The 21,107-nt window shown below is 37.5% G+C and overlaps 1 protein-coding gene across 1 annotated transcript in view; it reads right to left on the bottom strand.

The window, feature by feature from the left end:
• The window catches only part of LOC113508812 (nuclear receptor-binding protein homolog), a gene marked incomplete at its 3' end in the record, with an annotated part of 66,408 nt that overhangs the window by 2,819 nt on the left and 42,482 nt on the right, over window positions 1-21,107 (bottom strand). Inside the window, exons 2-4 of the mRNA XM_026891938.1 lie at window positions 714-938; window positions 427-557; window positions 18-196 (exon numbers count right to left, since the gene is read on the bottom strand). Of these exons, the coding sequence (XP_026747739.1) occupies window positions 18-196; window positions 427-557; window positions 714-938 (535 nt within the window). The remainder of the gene's footprint in view (window positions 1-17; window positions 197-426; window positions 558-713; window positions 939-21,107) is intronic.

The following is a 21,107-nucleotide window of genomic DNA, read 5'->3' as shown; positions in this document are numbered from 1 at the left end:
TTAGGTGCATTACTTACATCCGTATTCGGGAGCAATGAAGTGCATATTCCTCATGTTCTCCCGGCAGGTCTTGACGTGATGGTGAATGGCGTCGGGCGCCACGGAGCCAATCTTCACGAGCCCGTTGTGCTGGATGAAGATGGTGTCGCACGTCAGGTTGCCGTGGACGATCGGCGGCACGCAGCCATGTAGATAGCTGTAATACAAAATATTGTGTCAAGAACATAAAGCCAACTTGATTACGTATTTTCACAAATAGAGAATTTCTATCCTGCCTGTTTTGTGAAAATGTGTCCTTGTAGGAATTATTTAAAATGAGCAATGAAAGAGCTTACCATCGGTCTAAAAATGATTTTTTGGTTACGATCTTAAATAACAGTATCTACCATTTTTGTTTTCAACACGTTACAAATAGTCGTTATTCACCTGAGCGCTGAGAGTATCTGCGTGCACCACCTCTTCCACGCCTGCAGCGGCAGTCTCTTGACATTCCGTTTGGTTCGCTTGAGGAACTGCTTCAGGGAGCCACACGACATGTACTCCGTTATGAATATTACCTGATAATTACAAAAATTGCTTAGAATATTTTGCTGAGCTGAGATTTGGTGTGAAAAAAGATCCTATAATAATAACACATCAGACTGAATTAGGAATCGTGTGTATTCGTGTACCTATGAAATCTAGAAAATTAAATGATTAGTATTGCAACGTACCCTAGGCTTATCGTTGTGTGTGTCGGTCCAGTACCGGTGGAATTTGACGATGTTGGGGTGCTCCAGCCTGGTGAGGTTGTCGAACACCATCTGTATCTTGTCCTCCTGCGCCTTGAAATTCTTGCGCTCGGAGAACTGCACCTCGTTCCAGACCACCTCCACACCCTCCTCGGTGTCCATCGCGAGGTTCGCGCAGTCGATGCCGGGCACATCGCGCTGCTCAACCTGCAACCACGATATAAAGACGTTCTAAGAATTATGGCTTCCATTCTGTTCTAGCGGTTAGTGACTCTTATTGGTAAATATTAAGTGTTGAGGAGGATTCCCATCCGAGAAAGAAAACTCTGTGAAGAACACAGTTATTTGTTCTGTGTATGGGTATAATTTATATAGCATGTTTTACATAGTATAAAAAAAATATATGTTTATCAGTTGTCAAGACTCATACAATACAAGCTTTGCTTGGCTTGGTTGAGACTAGGCGGCGTTGTGTTGTGAAATATTAAAACAATTTTAACTTCTACAAATAATCTATTTGTCACGCCTCTAGGTGAATTTGCACAACAACAAGCTAAAACGTTCAATTGCCATATACATTGGGACTTCCTTCGGGCACAGAATAGAAGGCAATCATTCAATAAACTCCCCTTACTACTTTTATGATCGTGACGTCATGGAGAATAACAGGTGAGCACAAGGAATATATTCCAATCTATTATTATGTCGGGAACTAAGCGATATTCAGGTAATATATAAAAGGAACACTGGACCTAATTTCATTTTAATTTTAATGTGTACTTTTGAGATTGAGCGTTTGTAACAAGCTCGGCTACAAAACCTCTAATAGAAAACGAAATAACAGGCTAGCTTTCGAGTCACGTCCGACACAAACATGCATCCAATCAATTAGTCGCATCCGATCAATTAAGATCTACACGAATAAGCCTCTAGTGTACATGTACTAATGGTTGCGATTAATCGCAGCTCGGCCGCGCGTCGCGCCGGTGTCGCGACAATTCTGCATACTATGTGCAAGCGTCTCGTTATCGGTCACTAACCCTGCAGTTCCACTTGCAATTGTTTATAACCGTTATCGCGCCGTAATAAATAACAAATGTTTATTAATTATGAGAATTGTGCTATTTTCGTGCGCAATCAAACAATGAATACGCAGTTTTGTTTGCAATTTATGGGTTATGTTATCCGCGTAGTTCATGGAAAGGAATTTATTCAAAATGAAAACTGATCTATGAATTAATTTAGTTCGTTAAAATAAATTACTCAGTCGATGTGCCTAATAATTATTATTCCTATATTTTTCTTCCTTTGGTTCAGTGACAACAAAGACACTTTTGAGACAAAGGACTTACTTGCTAAATTACGTTTAATCAGTCTAGCATGAGCAATGTTTCAATAAAAAGGTTAAATATATAAGGTAGACACAACTCGACCTACCAGTTTTACCATAATTAAAGAAACAAGTTATGTTAAATTGTGTAAATTAAATTAAATTAACTTAGTTAAAACATTGACAAACAAATTGATGAACAATTGATATCATCATACCTAAACAAACTGTATATTAAGGACATCAGAATATGCGTATTAGTTATTTCAAACTTATAGCTGAATAAAACATGTAAAAGCAGAAGGACCACTCATACATCAATATATATAATAATTACGATAACCTTAATGCTGGGCGTATTCGAGCGTTCTAGAGTTAGTTACATATTATGTTTTACGTTACAGTCAAACCTATATTAAGATTTCTTGACGATGCCATTCATCATTGGCCTAGCCTTTTCCCAACTATGTTGGGGTCGGCTACCAGTCCAACCGGTTTCAGCTAAGTACCAGTGTTTTACAAGGAGCGACTGCCTATCTGACCTCCTTAACCCAGTTACCTGGGCAACACGATACCCCTTGGTTAGACTGGCTGTCAGACTTTTTCAAGCTTCTGACTACCTGTAACGACTGTCAAAGATGTAGGAATAACAGCCGGGACCCACAATTTAACGTGCCTTCCGAAACACGGAGGAACTCGTTATGACAAAGATGGTCACCCATCTACGGACCAACCGCGTCAAGCATAGCTTAACCTGTGATCGAATCACTTATGCGGTTATAGCTTAGCCACGAGCTCCTCCTTGACGATGCCATTATTATCATTTAAAACAATTTACGTTACGATTTAGCTACGATCTTCAATAAATTAATAATCTTTGTCTTTGTCATCATTATCCCGTTCTATCTAAAAATTGTCACAATCCTGAAATACAAGTCTATACTTCGCTATACTTCTAGGTTGTGTAGGAAAGGTCGTGTTGAATGTACCTTCTGTGTATGTATGTGACGGTGTTACCAAATATTGACAGTCGTGACTGGCGAGTCGGACGCGCCTGGTCCAGCGGCCTGCGACTGCGCAGTTGCTGACGTCGACGCAGATATCGCTGTTTACTGCGCACTCGCAGGATTCACTACTATCGTTAATCTAACACATCTTCTGAATTATAATGGCCGTCATTAAGGTTTTACTATTGCGATATTGTAAATGGGTTTTGAGTAATATAAGTACTTTGGTAGCTTAATACGACGCCATTTATAATAGTGGTCGACTCTTAAAATAATTGTAAAGTGCTGGATATTTTATAACATACCAAGCGTTCTTAACACATGGGAGTATTGGCTGACTGTTTTCCTCACACAATGGGGAATATGCATGATTTTTTTTTTATTTTTTATATGTTTCTACTAGTTATTACATTACTAAACATACAAATATCACGTCCAAAATATAAACTATTATGCAAAAAATTAAATATTAAAATCGCGATTAATTTAAACGCGGCCATTTTGGCGCGCTTGCTCGTGACGTCACCATTACACGAGTTCGATGTCAACAGCAAAGTGATTGGTTTACAAAATTACCAAAAAATAAATAAAGTGAGTGAATATCGACTTAATTACCATGGAAAAGCACAAAAAACCATATTATAAATATTGTGTCGTTCCTATGTGTCCAAATAACATCAACACTGCACCTGACAAAGTGTATTTCCTTATGCCGAAAGGTGAAAATCTAAGGAAAAAGTGGTGCAAGGCGATGAGAAGAGACAATGTATCGTGTTTGAGCTGTTTATACTGTTGTGAAGATCATTTCAATGTAAGTAAGGATATCAAAAAAGTAAAATACATATACAAATCATTCTTACTTTTACCTACCTACTTGTTTTGTTTACAAACCTCTACAAAACATAACCTAGTTTACAAAAAGTTGTAAAGATATTATTAAAAATTCTTATTCGATATTCTAAATTTATCTTTATGTATGTATAAATCTGGATTTGAAGCGAAATACGTGGCCATCATAAACACGTCGATTTTCGGAAGATTATCCGACTGCGCTTTTACGAAACCGGTTTCAGTCATTCTCTAAGTCCTTCTTCACAATTAATTAATATTTTAAACACATAAAACTATTAACTTAAGATAAAAAAACAGCGACACAATACAATAACAATTATTCCTCCAAAAAGAAACCATACAAATAGCTTGTTGACAGCAGACGTCTCGTGTAAAACTGACGTCACGTTTTGTTCCACCAATAGTGTTGCGTTTCGAAAATTTGCGCGGTAATTTCAAAACAGCCACTTTTTGATGATTAAATTTCATTATTAAATTAAAATAAATTCTAAAAATAATTGTATAGTGTGTTTTCAGTAGCAATAAATATTACAAAAAAAAATATTTTGTCCATATTTAAGTCACGTGCATATTCCCCATTCATACTGGCCATTAAAAAACATGCTTAGATTACATGAAAAAATAAATACAATCATAACATAAGCGTTATCACAAGGTAACAAGAACTTGCAAGACGGTTATGAAATGTCAATTGATATGTGATGATAATCATTACTGGCAGATGTGCGACACATACCACCTGTTACCTTTTCAAAACTGCATTAAAATAACTTCAGCGTTTAAATGTCACGCAGAGAAACTGGCTGTGTATCATAAATATTAGGAACAGGTGTCGCCAATCTTTTGATATCGAAAGCAGCTAATATTTTTGGTAATTTTATAACACAAGTTATTATGGGTGAGTTATGCAATACAATAACATTTTGATGCTTCGGTAGGGTAGGTAGAAAAAACTCGTATTTAACTAAAGCTATATGATAAAAGTTAATGCTTGTTACTGATAGCTTTCATCACGATAAGTAAGAGATTATTCATCAGATTATTTGATAAGGGGAAATTAATTGCATTGATTTAATTAATCTATTTGCATTGCCGCTATCTGCGCCGATTGGCCGATAGCGATTGCGTTTGATAAGAGATTTATGTTGACTTAACTGTCATTGATTTCTTGGAAATACTTATGCTATTCTCAATTTATATTTAACCAAAGAATATAATGCGGAAACTGAGATCTACTTTTCCCGCCAAATGCAACGCGGTTAAGGTGAGTTGAAAGCCTCGTAAAACAATGAACTGAAATTGAAATAGCTATCAATTCAGTCCTGTTTCGTTATGATTCCATACTCATATGGTCAAAACAGAAGTCTTTTAGAGAAGCCTTAAGGTTTCTCTGCCTGCCCTTCTAACAATAGGCTACAGGCTGCCGGAGGATTTTTTCTTGAGCTTATTTGTTCGGAACCCTGACTTGTACTTGATCGGTTTTTTGAACTCCTGTTTCCGTAACTGTAACTGACCCACTAGTATTTTAAATTGACAGAATTTAGATGCTAACAGTATAAGTATAATATCACCATCCCCATACAGGCATATCGCGTGCTCTGAATCTTAGCAAAACATAAACTTTCGCATTTATTAACGAAGATAATCTAGTACTCGTTAGTTAGGCGGGCAGTACACTAGCCGACAATTTAGTCGTACAGACAGCGCCATAAATCGTTGGAAGAAAGCCGGTCGAAACCGCTCGTTACCGGCGATGCAGCGAGCGGGCGAGTGGGCGAGTGGGCGAGCGAGTACACTGCAATGATTTAAGTTGCAGATTTTATACAGATACGTACGTTTTACTGTCGGTCTGTAATCGCGAGGTGTGGCTGGAGCCTTCCATGTTTATTGTTACGACGATATTTTAAATTGATATTATTGTATATTCCGTACTGAGAGGACTCGCCTTATTGCTTCTGCGATCATGTCGATGTGGCGGTTAGACGTTTAAGTTTTCATAGTAGTTGTAAAATGTAATGGTTATTGCTGGGACGGAGGCTCTGTGTGTGGTGTGAGCTGCGAGACTTGATCGTTACTGCTTAGGATCAATATTGCATCGGTAACTTGAGTCTGGCTGCTTCAAACTGAACGTTTATGTGCAAATAATTTAGACAGCCAGCCATTGACTTACGATACAACATTAATACAGTATTTTCCATAACTGTGACAATAACGGATGAACCGATCAATCTTTTTATTCCGAAAGTACAACGTTATAGTTTTGAGGTTATATTTTATAGTTGCCAGATGTCCGTCTTTATTAACACGGTCATAAATCCTCGTATATCCCATTTATGTAGATACTCGTATAATGATAATTATATTCTTTCCAAACATATGTATACATTTCTACCTATAACAGTAACGAGTAAGTGGAAGCTGATATCAACATAATGAAGATAAAATAAATAATTGAATACTTATCGCCGAGTTTTATTATAGATTGACCTCGGCGAGGGGTCAGTTGTCAGTCGGACCGAGCTATAAATATGAGGACCGAAGATTTTCGTATTTTTATTTCGGCCTGTACTGGATCAATGACGCGCAACCGACCTATACTCTTACCTACTAGATTATGTCTTATTAACCAAAACGCATGCGTCTTAGCATCAATATTAATCCAAGGTGTCATTGACTATAATTCTTTGTACAAGTATTTAAATGGTGAGTTTGACACTACCTATCTCCTAGGGGGTGGGTGTTCATAAAGGTGCCCCACCTTACCGAAATAAAGTGAGAATGACTCGCTTGTATTATGACAGAGTGTTGGGATAAAAATACCCGGTTTGTCCTGAGAATCATGATAGTAAAATAGTGTTTAGTTATACTATGCTGCCTGTAAACAGAACCTCTGGCGGAGTTTACGACTGGTGCAAATTTGCATTTATCGCACAAACTTGGTTTTATCTTTGACCCCAACTAACTGTGCATGCGATAGTGAAAATAACGACTAGTTTATGCATGGTATTCAGTTTATAGCAATCACCAATCCATGTGTGCCAGCTAGTTTTTATAAACACAAGCATGTGACATAACATGCAGGTCACAATGGGTCAGGGCCTAAAGCTATTGTCCTCGTCGGGTCATTAGAATATCTACTCAATTAGGTACTACCATAATACAATATAAAGCAATTATTAATTTTGCCACATCCGGAATCATCACGAAATACAGGGATCCGGTAGAAACTCGAGAAGCCTAAATAACACCCCAAACGATAATCGATTCGGATATTATAAACGAAATCGGAACTGTGTATTACTGTGTGTTTGCTTGTAGAAGAAAACTTTATTAAGTAGATAAGGAATTCCGTTTGTAAATGAACTCATTAAATAACAATTACCTAAGTTGTTGTATTGTGAGGTCTTACGCAGTTGTCTAACGAGTACCTACGTATAATAGTGTCTACATACATTTAAATTTACAATCGCTTTACATAAATATGCATGTAATTGTTTGCGCGAAATACAGAGCACAGAAAGTTCGCTTTACTAGATGATCAAGATATTTTACATCCTAAGATGGTACAAGGCATACTAAAAAACGGATCCTCTTTTTTACTGAAGTGAGTATCGATTAGTTCCGCTTCTTGTTCCTTCAACCTTCATGTGCTATAAAAAACGTATAATTACATAATACCTATTTTTTTCACAAAGAAGTTCAAATATTTAGCTAGGTATCTATTTTGTAATTTTCGTGTTTTCCTATCCGGCATCCGTCATCGTCGACTCATACCATTTCTAATACACTTAACCAAGTAGGTATGTACAGCCGGAGCGGATGTCGGGCTAGACTTCTGTCTGTACTTGTCGCGTGTCGAGTGAACGAACTCTGCGCATGCGCTGATAACGTTTATAACACACGTATTACGCGAAACGATAACGAAATGTGTCTTTATGTTGCTATTGTGTGAGAGAATGTACTTCGCATGTGGACCTGTGTTCTACAGTGATTTGTTTGTAGCTTTTCCTTTGAGCATAGCTTTGCCCGTTCTAGTAATGTCTCCCTTATCACCGATACGTTCTAAACGAAATGGTAACTTTCTCAAGTTCCTCCTTTTATTGTATAAGAACAAGCCTCTGATTACAAATGGATCAATTAGGTGCAGTTAATATTCCTGTACGTGTATAGCGCATCATCAGCCTAATATTACCTACTACTATGGTAAACGCGACAGTTTGTGTACAAGGAATACAAGGATGTTTATACCTCTTTCAAGCAAAAACCATAGAACGGATTTGGACGAATTTTAGTAAACACGTAGTTTATAACCGGGACACAAGGAATAATTTTATTCATGATTTGATGTCCTCGTGTCATTTTTTCGTTCTTTAGCGGGTGGACCCGCGGGCAATAGCTAGTTTATTACTAATTAACAAAGTAAGGTTGAGAGGAAAACGATATTCATTAGCAATTACGAGAAGTGCGATGATCTCTCACTGTACCTGTTGGTAATTAATCCAGTACTACATGCTGCTAATTAGACTGAAGCAATTACAGGGAGTGCTAATAGAGAAAGTGCTTTATGAGCAACTTCGAATTATGCATTTAGTGTTTACGACTGTTCCTGTACTAACAAAAGTCATTAATGAATGAATAAACAAAATGATTCTCAAGGCGTAGGCAGAGCTTCAATAACATATAACTATCTTTATGGTTTATTTGAAAACTAGCTGTTGCCCGCGACTTCGTCTGCGTGGTTAGAAGATATAAGTTATGACTTTTTCTTCGCTCCTATTGGTCGCAGCGTGATGATATATAGCCTAAAACCTCTCTCGATGAATGGTCTATTCAACACAAAAATATTTTTTCAATTTGAACCAGTAGTTCCTGAGATTAGCGCGTTCAAACAAACAAACAAACAAACTCTTCAGCTTTATATATTAGTATAAGTATATTAGTATATAGATGCCAACGATATCTTCGCTACGTTTCATCGATTTTTAATTTCTCGCGCGGAGATTTTAATATTACGATAACTCATTACCTATTCACTTTTTTGGTGTAGTGTAAAAGGCAATTTTGTTCTATATTACATGTATAATATATCTAACTTATTTATTTGGATAAGGATTAATACTGTATTGTTAAAAATAGGTTCGTAAATAACCCATAATTTTACTGTATTAAGAAAACACATAAAAATGGTTATTGTGGGTTATCCTTGGAAGATAGACATATACCACCGCGGACTTTTTTGTAGATTTATTAAAGAGGTACAAACCCGCCATACATAGTTTTGTTGTAACTCAAAAGGTTTTGGCAGCGTTCTCGAGGAAAGCTCTCGAATGGCTTAATTTTTTCCGACATGTTTAACTAATATCGTTGTAATATTGTCAGTTTACACAAAACCTAAACTTATTATACACTAAAACCTTCCTCAAGAATTGCTCTATCTATTGTTGAAAACCGCATCAAAATCCGTTGCGTAGTTTTAAAGATTTAAGCGTTCATAGGGACATACAACATGATGACAGAAAAAGCGACTTTGTTTTATACTATGTAGTGATAACATTTAACGTCAGCGGATTTGGGCGGAATGTTATTTGTCATGCTCAATTGTTTACTGTCTTCTTTGGTGAAGAACTAAGGTAATTGAGGTTTTACTATAATATTACAAATAAGTAATCATTTCTTAAGGTTTTCCACGTACACTGGACGTTCTAGAACATCATAAATCTGACAATGTAAGCAGTGATCCGTCGCAGGCGCACTTCACGATCAATATTTACACATCGCCGCGTCGCGAGCAGTGTCGCCAATTTTATGAGCAGACGTAAAATGTGAAGAAACCATGTCATGGTTTATTGTTATCCAACGAGGATATTTACCTCAGCTTGTCTACGTGCATTTAGGTCAGGTGACCTGTTCGCGAACTACAATAGGTAATTGAATTGCTATGCTTTAAACTATGTACCATTTTATAATAATTCATAACATACAATTTTCTTCAGGTCAGGTTTTAATAGGTTTAAAAACAAGAAAAGTAGTAGAGAACTTCAAGGCAAAAATTAATGTTGCATGACCAATCGTAATAGATTCCCAAATGACATTTCCAGACATTACATAAACGGCACTAGTAGCTAATTAAAACGAACTAATCATTCAAGAAGACTAGCTCGACTAGACTAGCAAAAGCGTGTCTAAAAACCTACAAAACTAGACATAACACTGTAGACCTGTTGCCTAATTAAATTCTTTCCGCACGCTGAGCGTGTACCCTGAAAACATTGTACATACGTAATTGGATTGCCCATCGGGCCAAAATGGCTCTCTTTATACAGCTAACGGACAGAATATAATAAACAGCTTAATTTAAAAGGGTTTCAGTCTACGTCAAATTGGTGCGTTCGTGACAAATCTGTGTGGAATATTAAATTGCTTTCATAAAAATATCGGTGCAGTTATTTATATGGTAATACGTGGCAATATCCTACTCATTTTAGAGATATCGTGTTTTTGTAAAGCACAAAGACTCCACTAGTCGAAACGGTATGGACTCGCAAACGAGGTTTGTTCAATAATTGTGGGTAAAGACTATTTATTACATCGACTTAACCTTTACCTGCAAAGAAGAACGGCCAGGAGAGTTTTTTAAAATGTTATCAATTAAATTGATCAATACAATCACATAACACAATTTTACAACTGTATTATTAATCAGGCACTGAAGCTCGTTCATTTATGAAGTTATTATTTAATTTGTTTTACTCTTTCCCGTAGATGAAAAAAATATAAGTTTATCAGCTGTCAGAGAAAGGTCTGGAATTCATTCGACAGCGTTAATCTTTACACCCGCAGGCTTCTGGCTGTAGAAGTTTAATTGAAGTTGACCGATCAAAGAAATCTTATCTAGATGAACTTGTGATAATTTTGTTAGATTATTCGCGATTGTTTGTTACGACTTTATAAACGAGATAAGATAATAATGAAACAAACATTAATTGACACTTGTATTCTGACGAATTGATTAGGCGCCATTGATACCTACCTACGAAGAGCCGCTTAATATATGTTCTGTGACACATCAAAACAATTGAAATCATTAATCAACGTTTTATCAAATCTTGGAAAAATAATCAAATAACTATCGATAACATTATACGATGATTTAGTAATGTATGTATTTAATAATTTTATTATGTACTAGCTTGTGCCCGCGACTTCGTCCGCGTGGAATAGTGACTTCCGGCAGAAAAGTATAGATAGCTGTGTCCGCGACTCCGTCAGCGTGTAACTCCTTGTATATTAAGTTAATGTATTGGTAATATTTATTATTATTATTTATATTGGTAATATTGTTTAGATCACGTTCACATAAGGCTTAACCCTTTATAAGACACAGAACTTAAAAATATTTATAGCTTTTAAACTTTATAATAATGTGTTAAGGTTCAAATTCTGGTGGCAATATAAGTACCACTGCCTTATAAAGGTAAGGTAAAGGTACCTATAAAACGAAAATACTTTAGTGCAAAGCTTCCGGGTAAACTATATTGAAAGTTGACCCGTCCGGCACGTGAACATAAAGACTTTTAGAACTGCTAACACGGGAAAGAGCAACATACAACTGACCATGTGAGAAACAACTGACACTGAGATCTACTCCAGCAACACGAAAAGTCTGCCCTTGAGCCTTGTTAATTGTCATTGCATAACACACCGATACTGGGAATTGCGTCCTTTTAAATTGGAATGGAAAATTATTTGGTATTAAGGGTATTCTGGGAATAAAGACGGTTTCTCCTGCACCGCAACCTGTTAAAATTTGAGCCTCGATTATATTTTATTGCAACTGGGTTACTTTTAGTCGAGTTCCATTGCAAAGTTGTGGTGGTTTTAAATTTCGGAGCATAATAATCGGTATCCCAATTTTTAAACAAATTTCATGAGAGGGAAGTCCGGGCATATTTAAAGAATTTAAAAATTCTATCGGGTAATTAGTGGCTTCTTGTTCATCGACCATTCTATTTATTGATCTATAAACTTTGCTTTCCCCCTGTATATTCGACAGTATTTTGTTATTGATCTCAGATGCCTGGTCATTGCGAGGAGTTAAAATAGATCTTTCGCATAGCCAAGAATTGTCCCTATTTAATATATTTGTTACGTCACCGTAAACCGACGATATAAGATGTGGTTGAGATTGCACCATACAACATAATTCAGGCGTCAGTATAAGTTTTCCTTGGTGTAGTTGTGGATAGGTACCTTCACCAATCTTTAATAATGTGTCAGAAAATTGACTATCATCCGGGTTATCTCCAGTTCTCACTCGCATATTTATAGTCAAATGCACCGATTGTATATCTCGCCATAAATAAGAGCTTTTCAGGCAAGCCCTAACCTCATCAGCTCGGGTTCCCCGTGGTATTACCGGTAAGGTTTGTCGGAAATCACCACAAAATAAAACCGTGATACCGCCCATTGGTCGATCATTTTGTCTTATATCCCTTAAAGTTCTGTATACCGCTTCTACTCCTTTTCGATGGGCCATCGTACATTCATCCCATATGATTAAACTACACTCGCGTAATACCTTAGCTTTGTCGCTATTTCTTGAAATACTACAGGTTGGATTTTCCGTGCGATCTAAATCAATTGGTATTTTAAACATACTGTGAGCAGTTTTACCTCCTGGTAGCAATGTTGCAGCTATCCCTGATGAAGCTACGGCAAGCGCAATTTTACGCTGATTTCGAACATAAGCCAATATTAATTTAGTCAAAAAGGTTTTTCCAGTTCCTCCAGGTGCATCTAAAAACCATATTGTTCCCAAATTATTTTGAACACTATTGCACACGCGGTCATAAACTGAACGTTGTTCTGCAGTCATCATTGGGACACCGTTTTCTAATGTTGTCAGCAGTTCCGTTAAATTGTAACCAATCTCTGCGGAATATTCCCTATTAGTTACCTCTCCGACTGAGGTTGGTGTTGGCAAACCATATTCACAGAGTGATTTACCGCCTACTGCTGTTAAGTCATCCTGAAGAGCTAATAAGCACTGATTTATGGCAAGATCACGGAAATTATCATTAGTTGTGCCTTCATCATTGTTAGGTATATTTCTAAGAAAGTCTTCTGAAAATTTTTCTTTATATTTTTCCCATAATGTTACAGCATCTGACAAATTACAAAATGTGAGTAATGTTACAAATAAATGGCGTAACCGTCGTGGATTATCACTAACACAGGATTCTGCTAAAGCGTCATCCCAATGCTGATCATTTTTCAAGCAAATGACGCGCTTGGCAAGCTGCTTGATAAGTGGGATAAACAACATCGTCTACTTTTCTCAAATCTATAAATGAGGTTGGTCCTCGCACGGTATGTAATAATAATCGCAAATAGAAACACTCAGCGTTGTTAGGATGAACGGTGTACACTCTACCAAGAACATGTTCTTTAAAAATACCTGACTCGCCATCTACAGGCCTGCCACGGCGTCTTCGATTAAAGACACCCCGTTGCTTATCGTAGGTATAATACGATGGAACTTCCTCATACAAAAGAGATTTTGCAAAATCATCAGTTTGGCAAAGTCGAAAGAATGATAATAAACTTGTTTGTCTAGGGTTCTCTAACCGTTCTGTGACATTTTCGGCGTTGAAATATATACGTTGGCCGCCTTCAAGATGAACATCCAGATGAGTCACAGGTGGATAATCTTTCGTGAATGTTGAAACTTAAGATCCGCCACACAGCTTCTGAAGAACTTATATATCTGCCTGACTGAAATCTTGTAACTTCATCATGTTCATTTCTCAAAGCAAATGTAGCTTGGTCACTGCCCTTATTAATATACTTACAAATATATTTTATTGACTCTACACTATTACACATTTCAACATTTATGTGAGCTTGAAATGCTCTGGACAACACAGGAGAATACGGAACGACCCACCTATTATCTAAAGTAACTTGTTGTCCAGACACTCGCTTTTCAACAGTAAAACCATCATTATCTCTTGAACGGCGACGATATAATGGGTATCCATCATGTCCTGTTACAGTGCCATCCACTAAGGCTTTTGGATATCTTTTAGTGCAACGACCGTCTTGCATGCAAGGAGAATTCCCGTTAAACGAACCACATGGACCATGTATCATATGAGTTTTAACAATGTCGTATAACACGGGATCTGCAATCGGACTTGGAATTTCAGCACTGATTAAACTGTCTACATCATTAGGTCGAACCTTATCTTTTAACCAAAGCAGGATATGTGCGTGAGGTAAGCCGCGTTTTTGCCATTCAATACTATACATATAACACAATACTTCTCCAAAAATTTTATCTTTGGTAAGTAGATCTATCATTGATTTCAATTTTAAATGAAAAACTCTTGCGATGATATCATGGCGGTCATGCCGTGCTTGACCCTCAAGAAGCTCCCGAGTAATTTCATCCCACTTAGGATTGGTAGTTACAGTAATAAATAAGTCGGGACGTCCATATTTTCTTACGTAACAAAAAGCATCTTGAGTACGTTCGTGCATGTATCGTGGACCACCAGTAAAAGAAGAGGGCAAAATAACTAAACGACCCATATTCACCGTATCGTTATCTTGCTGCATGGCGTCGCGAAGGTGCACGTATTCTTCAACGCGCAGCTGCCTTTGATTAGATCGTATATAAACTAATCTTTCGGTTTCAATTTTTGCGTACATGTCTACAATAAACTGATTGAATAAGCCACGAAAACGTTGAAAGTATACAAACCTATTCCGTCTTACTTGCAAGTGGTAACAGTAAAATTGAAGGCATGAAATCTTTTTATTATAATTAGGTGCGCCTGTACGCGGATCAGTTTGGTATAAAGCAAAATTATAACCATCTTCCCCTCGACAGTATATCAAAGGATATTGCAAACTGTCGTAAGCCCTGTGGGTTTCATAAATACGTTGCAAACGATTATCTCTGGAACGGATAACGATATCACGCCTATCACATTCCTGGTCGACCAATACCACAGCAACTTCATTCGTGGATGGAGCATTATAACGCCCAGGGTGTTCCTGAGTTGGACGCCTATCGGCATTTATAACAATTTTATAATTGTTATCATCATCTCGAGGAAGAGCTTCTAATGCCGATTTAAAACTGCATACATACGAATTAACCTGATGCAACATGTTCTGAAGTTGTGATATGAGTTCAGTATTTAAATTCGGGAAATATTGATTTCTTATATTCGACTGTTCGTTGTAGTCGGATACAAAATATATTTGAAGAAACTTAGGTTGGTTTTCAGGCAAAAGGGATCCTATCAAATGGTAAACCTGACCTTGTATCTTAAAAGTAGGCATGAAATGACCTTCTGAGATTTGTTGAGCGCCAAAGGATGTCATTTGAAATGCACTATTATAAGTGCGAATATTATCTAAAAACTGTTTAGATTGTATATGTTCCCCTAAAAGTAGTGATTTCAAAGGTTCCGGTGGGTCTTCGAATGAAGGCAAATTTATTTTACCTGTAGAACAACAGAAACCAGCTGACTCCTTACTCCACTTTGAAGCATTACAAAAACGACATACCACGTTCATATCGCCTATTACAGAAGATGATCCATAATCAATTGTGAGGTTATAAGCAAACCCACTTTTATATTTGTCGGACCAAGCCACCGAATTTCTAGATTGATCTTCTATGTGTACATCTAAGTTATTAAGGCTATGTCGAAATCTGTCTGCAGTAAGACGGGCCTCTCGCTGTTCGTCCGTTTCAAGAGACCGAATATTTTCGATTCTTAATCTTTCATTAGACAAACTTACTGATCGTTCTTGTCTCAAAGAATTATAATATTCGCGTACCGACTCTAGTCGTTGTTCATGCTCATGTGCGTCTTCGAGAGATCGAATAACATTATGGTGCACCCTATCATTTGTCAAACGGTCTTCATATTGAGTTAAAGTTTCAGATTCTCGAGATAAAATATGACGTTCGCGGTCAGCTGTGAGACGCAATTCCCTCTCAGTGTAGGTTTCTGACTCGCGAGACAATATATGACGTTCGCGGTCAGCTGTGAGACGCAATTCCCTCTCAGTGTAGGTTTCTGACTCGCGAGACAATATATGACGTTCGCGGTCAGCTGTGAGACGCAATTCCCTCTCAGTGTAGGTTTCTGACTCGCGAGACAATATATGACGTTCGCGGTCAGCTGTGAGACGCAATTCCCTCTCAGTGTAGGTTTCTGACTCGCGAGACAATATATGACGTTCGCGGTCAGCTGTGAGACGCAATTCTCTGTCAGTGAAGGTTTCTGACTCGCGAGACAATATATGACGTTCGCGGTCAGCTGTGAGACGCAATTCCCTCTCAGTGTAGGTTTCTGACTCGCGAGACAATGTATGCCGTTCGCGGTCAGCAGTGAGACGCAATTCTCGTTGTGACGCAGTTTCAGCATCTCGGGATAACACATGTTGTTCTCGGTCAATGGTAAGCCTCAGCTCTCGTTGAGAAGAGCTTTGAGACGCCCGTGATGTAGCTCGTCTCGCTCTGTCAGCTGCTAATCGCATCTCTCTCTCTGGAGAGCTTTCATTGGCTCGAGAGGTTGAGGCACTAACTCTCATAGAGTTTAACCGATGTGCTCTTTCCTCTGCCGATTCTTGAGAACGCGCATTTCTCATCCTTTTAGCATCTCTCGAATTTCGAGATAAAGATGGTCGTTTTTTAGGTGGCATTGTGTATTTTTAATCGACGGTAACTGAAGCTACCTTACACTTACAATTATATATAGTTATTATGTAATAATTACGAAAATAAACTATTAATATAATAAAACACTACCAATTACGAAAATAAACTATTAATACAATTAAACACTACCAAAATAACTAATATAATAATAACGAAAATAAACTATTAATATAATTAAACACTACCAATTACGAAAATAAAATAATCCTTATAGCATGACTCTGTATTCACGCGCGATTTCTTATTATTTCATGTATAACTTTGGTGTTTCTACACCGATTTACATGATTCTTTTTTTATTGAATAGGTAATAATGTTAACTTTTTTAATTGGGGATGAGGGATAGTGTTGTAAACGTTAGAGTAGACAAATACAATCAGAAATCTCCGAATTGCTAAGCTATCGGGAGTTTCACGTGTTATTGTGAGTCAACCATAAAAGTTAGACATGCTGTCGAGGAATATTTTTTATATAATTTTAGGGAGAATATTTCCGTCATACATGATTTCTATGTAGCTTTAACCTATAAGCCTGCACACGTGACGGAAGCTTAAAAAATGGAGTAACTTACCCCGTTTTCCCAATATTTCCCTTCACTGCTCTGCTCCTATTGGTCGTAGCGTAATGAAAAGTATACTATAACCTGCCCAAGAGTATGAAGAATAATTGTGCCAAATTTCGTTAAAATCCGTCGAGTAGTTTTTGTTTCTATAACGAATATACAGACAGACAGACAGACAGACAGACAGACAGACAAAAATTTTACTGATTGCATTTTTGGCATCAGTAGCGATCCCTAACCACCCCTTGATAGTTATTTTTTAAATATATTTTATGTACAGAATTGACCTCTCTACAGATTTATTATAAGTATAGATATAGATTTAATCACGCTGAATAAAACACTTGGCAAAGGCAATTCTCTCTAGCAAGTCGAGAAATTATATTTTTATCGTATCCTTAACCAGTCCCAAGTATGTTTTATTAGAGTAATTCGGTTTAATTCGAGTTGTGTTCGAGCCAAGTATTCACTTCGGCATCGTTGACAGAACGATCGAGAGGAAATGTAATCAGGCAGAGTTCTCTTCTGCGATCATTTGACGAATTACTCGCCGGCGGAGTACGGGAGGGAAATTGAAGGAACCAAACATGTTATTTGTTAAACTGGTATAGATAGTGTTTTGTTAGCATTTGTTATGGTAAAAGTAACTAATTGTCCTAGTCCATTAAGTTACGAGTAAATCTGTTTAATGAAATGTCCATGACCCATCTAAAATTTAATAAGAAAATCTGTCTGGGATAGATTTTGACCACATGTCTTTTTCCGACTACACATACTTGACGAATTTAGGAATGTTTATAAATTATTCTCACTAACTCCGGGGAGATATTTATGAAAATAATCTCAATTTTGAACAAACAATCTTTAAGCATCAAAACTTTTAATTGATGGATCAGAAACAATGATTAACAACAACAAATATTAGAGACTTGCTGTATTTGCTACAGATGAGTAGGTATATGATAAAAAATAGCATCGAATTTAGAATACCAGCCACAATGTGGACATCCAGGACTTTATTTCTGCTGCTCTTATTTGAATAGAGTAAATACCCCAGTGGGGTACACAAACGCACACCGTCGGAGCACAAACATGGTAACCGACACTGATTGAGTTTTGTATGAGCAGTGTCCGTGGTGTCCGGCGGTGTCGGCGGCGTCCGCGCCCCTATCGTGTGAAGACAGTAATTAAGTTGGTCGCGACGTCGCTCGCGTTGCCGTGCACCGAATTAGATTAGATCGCGGTATGCCGCTGCATTTTTATTTAGAAGATTGTTGCAATGTTTCGTCTTTTAGTGAGAGTGTATTTATTTTTTGCTAATTAAGACGAGAACGGATCGCGCATTGTTTGTATATTATCTCAATATAATTCGTTGTAAAGATTGCTATTTTTTGTTAGGATTGCTGCAAGGGAAAAAGTCTGACTTTGAGACTCTGATTATCTAAATATTTTGCAATTTTAGTTAAAATAAATGCCGTGTCCCCCAGAAAAGTGCAGTCAATTTTCCTTGTAAAAAAACTCGGCACTATGCACTTGTATTTTGTACTTGTTAAACTTCTAGCAGTCACTCCCAGACGACGCGACGTGAACCTAATAACGATATTTGCTCGTCGTTATTGCTTATGTCGCGTTGCACTATACTTAAACTTAACATAAGGAAAAATAAAAATATAATCAGCCTCACTCTATTCGGTTCAAAGGTTTATCAGTTCTTTTGAATCATACTTGCATGAAGGAGAATCACAGTAAACGCGATGTCGTTTCAACTGCATTATAGTCTGACCTTAGCATACGTAATACAAACAACAATGACTTCACATTGCATGCGCGTCACTTTCGATTTCAATTCGCAAATCAATACTACTATTTGCAATAGTGCTTAACCAATATTGATTGTGTTGAAATCTGTAAATGTCACCTCTATTTACCTACATCACGTTCGTTAACGTTAATATTTATTGTACTTGTGTCATTGTGTCGCAATACATGAACCAGGAACAAGCGTGAGCATTTGATATAAAAATATTGACGCAATTGGCGAGGGCTATTCACACCTAGAGCATAACAAACTTATATATGCAGATGATGAAAACGTAGAACAAATATGTCGAGAGCATTATGAATGTCAAAATAATTGTAATGTTTGTAGTGACAGCTTCTCTAGAAGCCGCGTTAACAGCAAGCATAAGTTTGTAGCTGAGTATTACATAGAAGAGAATAGTTTTTATAACCCGTGTCAAACCAAACATGGATATTTAATGAGAAGATCTGAGGACAAATAGGTAATACAGACATGCTAATATGATAACAAATCGTTTAAAATGGTCGGTCAATATCAAGTTCAATATATAATTGCTAAAAGTGATTTATTTCTAGAAATCGAGAATTTAAGGTCGTATATCTATTGAAGGTGTTTTTCTTTTTTATCTTTTAGGAATTAGGATTGGGGTTTTGAGTATCAAAAGCTCGAATATTGACATGAATAATTAAGACTTAATTAATGTCCTCTGACTTCGGTAACTTGCTTGCTTTAACGGCTTTTTTTTAAGGATTAAAATATTTACATTTTATTATATTTAATATTAATAATTTATAATATTTCACATTTATGTGATTAAAAAACTAACAGTAACGGTTTATTTACGCGACATCTGAACATAAAACGCTAACAAGTTCCAGTGATGCATGTACAAGCACATTTGAAATTAGCTTCATAGAAAGATCAAAGCGTTTTAGAGTAAATGATCACGAAGACTACCTACACAAATATGGAGCACGCGACATTCTCCGCGAAATTCTTTACGCGTTTAAAATGAATGCGAAGGTCACGACATTGACCTCCAAATGTTGGCGGCGATTGATCAACCCCAGAAAGAGGCACGGACCGTTCAATGTCAAGTGCGGATCTATTCCTATCGGTGCGTGTATACGCAGGCCCGGGTGCGTCACGGCCCCGGCACTCGTTGCGGGAACCCTGCGAGCCCACTGCATGATACGCCCACGATTAGATACACCCGACTATTACAATTAACCAATTTATTAATACACGATAACGCGTACCGTGACGTAGAAAACGCGTCATACGCCATGATTAATGGTGTTCGTGGTGAGACAAATCTTATTATAAAATCGTGACGTATGGTAAATATGACGTGTCGCAAATCACAATTTTCCTTTCGCAACTTTTCCGTTACGCACTCTTGCCTTACATATCGAGAATATCTCCCCTCATTCAATATTCTTTTATGCTGAAAACGTCCATGCGGTTACTGTGCTGTAACATTAAATTTTATCTACTCTGCTATATTGAAACTTATTTTCTGGTTACGCTTTCTCACAAACATATTACTTGTTAGCTTCTAATTAATTCACAAGATCGAGAGAGCGGACATGAACAGATCGTTCTCATTTATCGATGTTATTGATACCATTAGTTAGGAGGGGAGTGACATCTGGTTTGTTTCTCCCGATTTGTGATGTATAAGTATTGTGAGGTGGATCTGTCGCGGGATGTGTCCGGTGTCGTCGACCCGCCGGCCCTGGCGCACGATTCGCGACAATACGCTGGCATCACTCCAAGCGCCGGATGGCGTCGATACATCGGCTGCACATGCAGCTCGCCAACACACGTTTGCACCTCCACAACAACGTGCTCGTCGCCGTTCGTCCAAACGTCAACGCTGGCATCAAGACTGTAGCACTTTTGACTTTTGGGAACAGCACGGTAAACTTGGCAAATCGGTAAATTAGCGAAAACGCCCGCAGAGTTGTGTCCTTTGATGTTACACACGTCGAGGAAGTCATTTGGCGGTGTGGTGTAATATTACGGAGCTGCAATTTCATATTTAAATGTACGAATGAAAATAGTTTTAAAGACGCACGG

The sequence above is a fragment of the Trichoplusia ni genome, chromosome 3, assembly GCF_003590095.1.
Source record: "Trichoplusia ni isolate ovarian cell line Hi5 chromosome 3, tn1, whole genome shotgun sequence".
NCBI classification, from domain to species: domain Eukaryota; kingdom Metazoa; phylum Arthropoda; class Insecta; order Lepidoptera; family Noctuidae; genus Trichoplusia; species Trichoplusia ni.
Note: the sequence above shows the minus strand (reverse complement) of the source record. Positions and strands in the feature narration are given on the sequence as shown.